The sequence below is a fragment of the Nelumbo lutea genome, chromosome 4 (genome assembly GCF_056320005.1).
Source record: "Nelumbo lutea isolate HS-2025 chromosome 4, American lotus-T2T, whole genome shotgun sequence".
NCBI lineage: Eukaryota > Viridiplantae > Streptophyta > Magnoliopsida > Proteales > Nelumbonaceae > Nelumbo > Nelumbo lutea.
This window is the reverse complement of record NC_142687.1, coordinates 18,050,071-18,057,947: the sequence shown is the minus strand read 5'-3', so window position 1 is coordinate 18,057,947 and position 7,877 is coordinate 18,050,071. Positions and strand designations below refer to the sequence as shown.

The 7,877-nt window shown below is 36.7% G+C and overlaps 2 protein-coding genes across 2 annotated transcripts; one reads left to right on the top strand and one right to left on the bottom strand.

The window, feature by feature from the left end:
* Nucleotides 1-2,617: 2,617 nt before the first annotated feature.
* Nucleotides 2,618-4,163, top strand: PNSL2 (PsbQ-like 2). Its single transcript, XM_088986278.1, has 2 exons — nucleotides 2,618-3,199; nucleotides 3,723-4,163. Exons 1-2 carry the CDS (start codon nucleotides 2,723-2,725, stop codon nucleotides 3,819-3,821), a joined length of 576 nt encoding a protein of 191 aa, XP_088842404.1. The 5' UTR covers nucleotides 2,618-2,722; the 3' UTR covers nucleotides 3,822-4,163.
* A 129-nt stretch (nucleotides 4,164-4,292) lies between these two features.
* CASP5 (casparian strip membrane protein 3) lies at nucleotides 4,293-5,488 on the bottom strand. Its single transcript, XM_088986279.1, has 3 exons — nucleotides 5,120-5,488; nucleotides 4,883-5,006; nucleotides 4,293-4,761 (listed from the first exon to the last, which is right to left on the bottom strand). The coding sequence occupies exons 1-3, from the start codon at nucleotides 5,344-5,346 to the stop codon at nucleotides 4,546-4,548; spliced, it is 567 nt and encodes a 188-aa protein (XP_088842405.1). The 5' UTR covers nucleotides 5,347-5,488; the 3' UTR covers nucleotides 4,293-4,545.
* Nucleotides 5,489-7,877: the final 2,389 nt, after the last annotated feature.

Genomic DNA, 7,877 nt, shown 5'->3' with positions numbered 1-7,877 from the left:
TAATATACATACATACATACATATGTATATTTGTGTGTGTGTGCACTTCGGTTAGTTCGGTTAATCGTCAATTTTTAATATTGGTTAATAAAAACTGGATCGGAATTTTCAATTTGGTCTCATTGGTTCAGTTCAATTTTTCATTTTTTCTTGATCACCCCTAAATACCCTTACCTTCCCTTATTCTCATAACCCCAATTTTTGTACTCTCTCATCCTCCTAGTCACTTTCTCCCTAGTCCCTAATTCTTAACTTTATCTAAATTTTAACAAAAAAAAGGCTTGCTCAAGTGTCTTAGTTAACAATTTGGGAGGCTTAGAAGCTTCATAAGTTGAAATCAAGTTGAGATTTCAAACTGCCAAACCGAGTAAGTGGTAATTAAATTTCATTTTTACGATTTTAATATTTCAAAATTTTTAAATGGATGGTTCTTCTCAAAATCCCTTTCCCTATAGCCTTGGCTTCAATGATGTCCAATCATAGTACAATAGCACCAATATGGATATTAGTGGTACCGTTATTGATGAAGCCACCCTTGCCACTACTAGTGGTAGGGATGGCAAGAGAAAGACTAATGAAGACCGGAATATGTTTATATAGAAACTATTGAGGGAAAGATAAAAAGAGGTGTTTGCAAAAAATGTTGGAATGATTTTAGTTATAGTAGGAAAGGTGGTACTAGCCATTTGACTAAATACATAGCTAGTCATTTGAAGAAAAAAGTAATCAAAATCAATCACAAATTGGGCAATAGAATTTTTGGTAATTTTGAATATTTACAAGAAAAATAATGTAAAGATTAGAAAAAAATATATTGTACATGCTAAATAACCAATTTTATTAGTTGAGAAACCTAGGCTTGAAAGATTTTTACAACAATCTATAAATCTATAATTTAAAAAAGTTTCTAAAAATACTATTAGAGAAAATGCTTTAATTTTTTATTCATATAAACAAAATTTAATTTCTACTTTGTCACATCTTAATTCTAAAATTTCACTTACATACGATATTTGGACTTGCAAGGCTGCAAATATAAAATCATTTATATTTGTGTCATGGAGCATTTAATTTATGAAACATGACTTTTACAAAAAAAAAAAAAAAGGAAAAGAAAAGAATTTTAAGTTTTACAAGACTTAAAATGCCATATATTGGTCTGGAAATTGTTGTAAGTATAAATATTTTACATACTTATGGTATTGAAAATAAAGTTCTTTTATGTATATTAAAACTTCTAGAACAAGAAAACAAGAATTTAAATATTTATATAAAAATATAAGATAAAATAAAAAATTGTATCAAATGTTTAACATAGATGGAATTTTACCTATTCTATATTAGATAGTTGTATTTCATATAAAGACATATTAATTTTTATAATGAAAAAATGCCCCATGATTTTATAATTGATGATGATTGGGAAGTTGCAAATTGTATAAAAGATTTTTTTTACAACTTTTTTATGATACAACTAATGTATTTTCAAGTGTTTATTGCCTAACATATTGTATTTTAGTTAACTAGTTGTTTATAGTTAGTGAATATTTTAAAATAATATAGAATTGATTTAAAAGCATATGGTCTCGTTACTTGACCAATTCTCGATTTTTTTTGTTTCGACCATTTGGTCTGGTTTGGTTAGGAATGTCAACGGGGTGGGGTAGGGACAAGGAGTCTCCCCCCATCCCCATCCTCACGAAAATCCCCATCCCCATCCTTGTCCCCACTAACAGGGGCAAGGTTATCCCCATCCATGTTCCCACGGGGATCCCCACTCCCTATGATTTTTTATAATGTTAATCATTTTGTTTTTGTTTTTTATTTTATTTAAAAAATAAAAATAAAATAATTAAAATTTATAATCCTATTAGAAAGGATTCAAACATATTCAACCATATTTTTAAAACTATTAATATATAAGCGAATGTGTACATATATATATATATATATATTGCATACATACATACATATATGTTAGTGGGGATCCCACGGGGCGGGGATTGCTCTCCTCATCCCTGCTAACAAGGATGAAAATTTCCCCATTCCCATTCCATTTGGGGTGGATTCACACTGGAATAAAGAAAATGGAGAAAATTACCATCCCTGGGTTAGGTCTTATTTTGAAAAACATGTAAAATAGCTTTAACCAATCAAAACCCATGTGAATTTTAATGAATATCATCTTACTGATTATCACTTTTTTTATATTGGTTGATTGGTTGCAAATTTTTCACGCATCATAGTAAAATCCTTCATTACCCATTTCCACTGATTCGAGTGCTTTATGATGATAAAAAAAGTGCAGTAAATTCTTGATACAGGAGGATTAAGAGGCCTTAAGCTTTGCATTGAACATAATTAAGCAACATTACTCTTTGACTGGTAATTAAACCTATGGAACAACCATTTGCTTGAGCAGTGTTACTGTTTTTCAGATAATAAACGGCTGAGATTAAACGCGGGATGACCATTTAATCCCAGTACCAGCAGGGCTAACAACGTCATTTCACTTGTAAGCCCCGAGCAAGAAGATAACGAATGCCAAGATGGCAAAAAGCTAAGGCCCATGTTGGAGTTACGGGCAACTCGGTCAGCAACCCAGCCTGCCCGGGTATTCATCTCTGAACCAGTCAGCGGCTCAGCTACTGTTGTCAAAGCTTGCATTCGGATTCGTAAATCGTAATTCCTTCCCTCGCACTCCATCTCCAAGCCTCCAACCATGGGAACCTTGGCCAGGCCCACGGCTCTCTACCACCGTCATATGCCCCAAACATTCAAGGGACGCCGGAGCCGCTCATTCTCGACGATCCGAGCTTCGTCAATCGGTGAAGAAAACCCGGTGCACAGACGAAAAGTGGTGTCCACGTTCTTAACAGCTTCACTGGCACTCGGACTTCAGGCAACCCCAATTGCTCTTGCCGAGAATTGGGGCACTCGGTCGTTCATCAAGGAGCGATTCTTCGAACCGGGGCTTTCGCCGGAAGACGCCGTGGCACGAATCCGACAGACAGCCGAGGGTCTGCACAGCATTAGGGGCATGCTGGAGACCATGTCATGGAGGTATGTCCTGTTCTACATTCGCCTCAAGACGGCCTATCTTTCTCAGGATCTCAAGAATGTCTTGACAATTATGCCGGAAAATCGCCTGGATTCTTATGTAAAGACGGCCAATGAATTAGTAGATAACATGGCAGAGGTACGCTTCTTTCTAATTCTAGCTGCTGTATTTGATTTGATAGAAAATTGGATAGAAACTGAAAGTTGTTGGGCAAAAATTATTAGTGGCAGAAAAAAGAGATTTTATAAAACAATTCATAATTCAATGGTTTGTGATGAAACCTTATTAGGGTTATTAGCACGACATAATTCAATGGTTTGTGATTTTATAAAATATTAGGGTTATTAGCATGACACTCTAACCAACTGAGCTAATAAGCCACATGAAACCTCAGAACAGCTTAATTCTCTAATAGAATATACAATCCTTCAATAAAACAATTTTGGTATATATGGAGATAAATTACCTCAAGGTTGATTCTTTTGAGGCAAATTCTTGACTTTGAAATCTAGATTGTCAAACCACCACCACTACCAACAGAGTCGGCTTATCTTTAATTGATCTTTGATCTGAATATTTTTCATGTGAACTCATTCATTCTTGCTACTAGTGAGGCTTTCCCTCGAATGGTTTGTGATGTATATATATATTTTTCTTACAGTTCGATTATTATGTTCGCACACCAAAAGTCTATGAATCATACTTATACTACGAGAAGACTTTGAAATCAATGGACGATCTTGTGGCAATGCTAGCCTAGAGTACTTATATATCGGCCGTGTCGTTTCGGCGATGAAGCTGGTAGTCTGGGTTTCGGTGCCTGCAGATTCCCTGAGCAACTGGATCAGAGAAGCGAGATCTGTATCTCATGCCATTAATTATCTCGCTTAGTTATTGTTCTTATGTTTTCTTTTCTTTTTTTTTCCCCAAATGCATATGGAATGAAGATAAAGTTACAGGTTTTCAATGAACCGTTGAATATCACTAGTTAAAAACGCACTTGATTCTGTCTCTGATGCCAAAACATCTAAAACCACTGTAAGTGTAAATTAAAGATACTTTCTTTATTCCAAGTAATTGATTAATTTATTTATTAAGACAACCTCTTTGATTTACTTGCAAATAATCTCGGCTTCAGGATTGGTAATTGAACTGTGAAATGAGTAGCAATGGAATACTGAATGAGTAAGCACTGCTCTGCTGGGGTCATTTCATCGTGTTTTAATTTCAATTGAAATTAACGCGATGGAAGGAAAATAAATTCAATGATTTAAATATAAATCCAACAATCAAATTCTTGAAGAGGAGCATTCAGGCAAATACATATACATATACATAGAAAAAGAACACATGTAGCAGAAGACGTAGGAAACTAGCACAAATTAAATAAACTGCCACTCTTGCAGATGACTATGCATGGATCGACATCAATTGTTCTCACGCGATATTACTTAAGGGCCGGGATGGATGGTCCTCTCACCAAATCAACGTCTTGATATGGCAATGGATGATAACAGGATTAGTAGTATAAACACCACAATTCCGATAAAGGAGCCGATCAAAGAGCCAGAGATGCGTTCACAGAAGGAGTTGAACTGTTGGCAGATAGAGAACCAATTTGCCCGGGCATTGCCCTTGTGTGCCAGATACACAATTGCTGCTGCGGCAGAAGCTCCGGCCGTGAGTAGAGCCAGCATCGCCTGCACAAGCTTGAAGTATTAATTAGAGCCTCTATCGCCACTCACTGAATGTATATACATACGACATACGACATGCATGCATGCTTATTTCAAACTGAAACAATTAATTAATATAGTTTACCGCATCAAGGAAGGTTAACACTATCCTACTGCCTCTTGGTGAACTCCTGGCGATGTGGTAGATGGATAGAGGGAGAGAAAGAATGAGGTACGCACTTACGACTGCATTTGCAATCACAAAGAACCTGGTTTGGTAATATATAGGCGCCGCGCCGGCCCACACAGAGATAGAGAGTAAGTTTCATAAACAAATTAACATCTAACTAATAAAGCAAGATATAAATTTAAGCTCACGTACGTAAAAGAAGGGAGATCGCTGTATTGAGCTTTGAATCGGATGAACTGTGTGAAGAAAGGGAGTGTCTCATTAGTTGTCCCCATGGCGATTGCACTTCCCAGTGTACCCGCAACCGCGACTAGCCTCAGAACCAAGTCTAGAATGGAGATCCCTCTGTTCAACCCTCGTCCTGGGGTTGAAGCCCTGGATGAAGCTTCTCCAACTTCAAGTGCTCCTGCTGCCTTCATTTTCCTGACGGTCGGACCGAAATTGCTCCTTCCAAGTTTAATTTCTGATCGATCGATCGATCAGGTTGTATATGCGGAATTCTGCAGATCTGAAGTAATGCTAATTATACTAGTTGTTGATATTGATGGCCTGAAAGAGGTAAGGGAAGTTATGTATTTATACATACTAAGAACGCAATGACGCAACGTCACAGCCTGCATTCCACCAACAGTGTAAATTAAGCAAATATGCCGAATTTGACGCGCATATTAGGTTTAATTTAATTGCTGATCTTAAGTGGCAAAGGACCCTACTTAATTCTCCTCCACTGGAGCCATGTTTTATCATGTGAAATGGTACTGACTAAAGTTCAGCTAGCTAGGACTTCATTTTTTAGGTCATTGCCGCACCTGCCCTTACTTGCTCTCTCTGCCTTTATTTTTCTTTCTTAATTGTATGTTCAATTCGAATTAAATATGTATCATCACCAATGCCTCTCTCTCTCTCTCTCTCTCTCTCTCCCCACTCCAACAAACCTTGCCCAAAATGGTAATGTATGTCTGTATAGTTGGATGTTAATGTTGGTGTAGAAAAGAGTAGAGTTTTATTTTATTAATTTTCTTCCTCTTAGGGGCCCGGACTATGGAAAGAAGAAAATGGGATAGTTATTTGTTGTGTTGTGTTGGAAACCAGCAGAGTTATCTTATGGACACATGAAGGTTGAGTGGGTGTGTATGTGTACATCCTAATCCACTTAGTTCCGTGAAACATTATTCATTAATCACTAGGGACAAGAAAAGTAGCGTCTTAATTTTGGGCAGAAATCTTGGAGAGTTCATAAACAGGAAAACAAATTAACTAGGGATATATCCTCTACACAATGCACTGTATTTCATTCATGGCCATGAGCTGTTCATTTTTTTGTCTTTTTAATTTCCATTCACAGCTTGCCAATGGATTATTATTACTTACTGCCTTCAGAAACTAAACAGAAAATATAACAGTTATGAATGCCTTGAATCTTTTAATTTGATTAGGTATTGAAAGCATTTAAATTTATGTTTCGAAAAGAGAAAAAGGCGCAGGAAACTAAACTTGAAAAGAGCGTGGTGGGTTTGGTGGTTTTTGGTTTATGTCTGCGTTGCGTTGAAGGTGATTATTCTTTTTTTGTGTGTGTGTTTCAGTAAACCATGCAAGTGGCTACTAAAATAGCACAGTAATGTAGTGTTTTTCAAAGATTCGCTAACCCCACTTGGTCATTGACCAATCACTAGTTGATAATCTTCGAGATTTTACCCCTAGCCCTCAAGTCCATCAATGAAGTCATCCTCTTTAATGCGTTTGGTTTTGCAGTAGTATTTTTCATCAGCTCCTCCAACTAATAAGAAGTGTGGGATTATTAACTCCCTGCAAAAGTTTCTCATCTTCCAATGGAGATTCGCACACTTAGAAGCTTCCCAATTTATTGAAACAATTTTACTCTTTCATTGGTTCCGCTTTCAGTCTTATTTGCTAGGTAAATTTACTGGTAAGGGACTTTCAAATTATCGCTTACAATTAATAGATGTGAAAAATCTTTGCAAAGTTTATCCTATGGAGATCTGTGCCCACTGCCCACAATGTCGTCCTTATATTCAACCTAGCTATCCCCAACTACTTCTAATGGCAATTTTACCGTGAAAACCTCGTGTGGTAAAATCTGTTTAACCAATTATTGTGATAATCTCACTCCTAACCGATTGCTGAATTTTGTTTGGAAGACTGGTATCTCTTAACTAAAAATGTTTATGTTCTTTTTTTTTTCTCCCTTAAAAAAAGAATTTAATCAATAGGGGCTTAAAAATTGGTGGCGCATGTACTGTTTATGGGGTTGTGGAAGATGTGGATCACATCGTTTGTCTGGGGTTGGAGGACAATTCGATGTGGGACTGTTATTTCAGTGCTTACTGAGAGAGCACTTGGTTTTTTGTGAACCTTAAAACTAGTTTTCCAGTGCGATGAAATCTCTCCAAGTGGTAAATACTTTGTTCAGATCCAATGAAAGTGTCTTGGTGGGGAGTTATTAGAATAAATTTTGATTAATCATGTGATTCTATTGGGTTCTGCAACATTGCTTGTATTTCTAGAAAATCATCATGGTGAGCTCTTTGATATGAAAGTGTATGTTTTAGGAATACTGCAATCAATCTTGTTGAAGCGTGAAGCGTGGGCTGCAAGGGAAGCCCATAATCTTGCACTCAATTTTAAGAACCAGCCTATCATCGTTAAGGGAAATTCAAAATTAGTTATCAATCAATTGTTTAAGGAAGCAGTGAATCTGCCTCGAGACTGAAGACTGTGATAGATGAGTGTATGTTGCTTAGTTTTCTTTTGGATCTTGTATCTACTATCACTATGTCTTATGTCTTCTGTGAGGCCAAAAATGCAGCTGACTGGTTGATGCTTAGGGTTGCCTAGGGAGATTGGGGTAATTTGCTTCTATTGCTCTTGGTGGGGTGCTATTCCCCATCTTGTGTAGGACTTTTCTCGAATTACCACACACACACACACA

What these genes read in the sequence shown, in the direction of transcription:
- PNSL2 (XM_088986278.1), top strand. Translation starts at nt 2,723, where the DNA reads ATGGGAACCTTGGCCAGGCCCACGGCTCTCTACCACCGTCATATGCCC. An exon ending in TAGTAGATAACATGGCAGAG is followed by an intron (nt 3,200 to 3,722) that starts GTACGCTTCTTT and finishes TTTTTCTTACAG; the next exon opens with TTCGATTATTATGTTCGCAC.
- CASP5 (XM_088986279.1), bottom strand. Translation starts at nt 5,346, where the DNA reads ATGAAGGCAGCAGGAGCACTTGAAGTTGGAGAAGCTTCATCCAGGGCT. An exon ending in AGCGATCTCCCTTCTTTTAC is followed by an intron (nt 5,007 to 5,119) that starts GTACGTGAGCTT and finishes TTACCAAACCAG; the next exon opens with GTTCTTTGTGATTGCAAATG. An exon ending in TGTTAACCTTCCTTGATGCG is followed by an intron (nt 4,762 to 4,882) that starts GTAAACTATATT and finishes AAGCTTGTGCAG; the next exon opens with GCGATGCTGGCTCTACTCAC.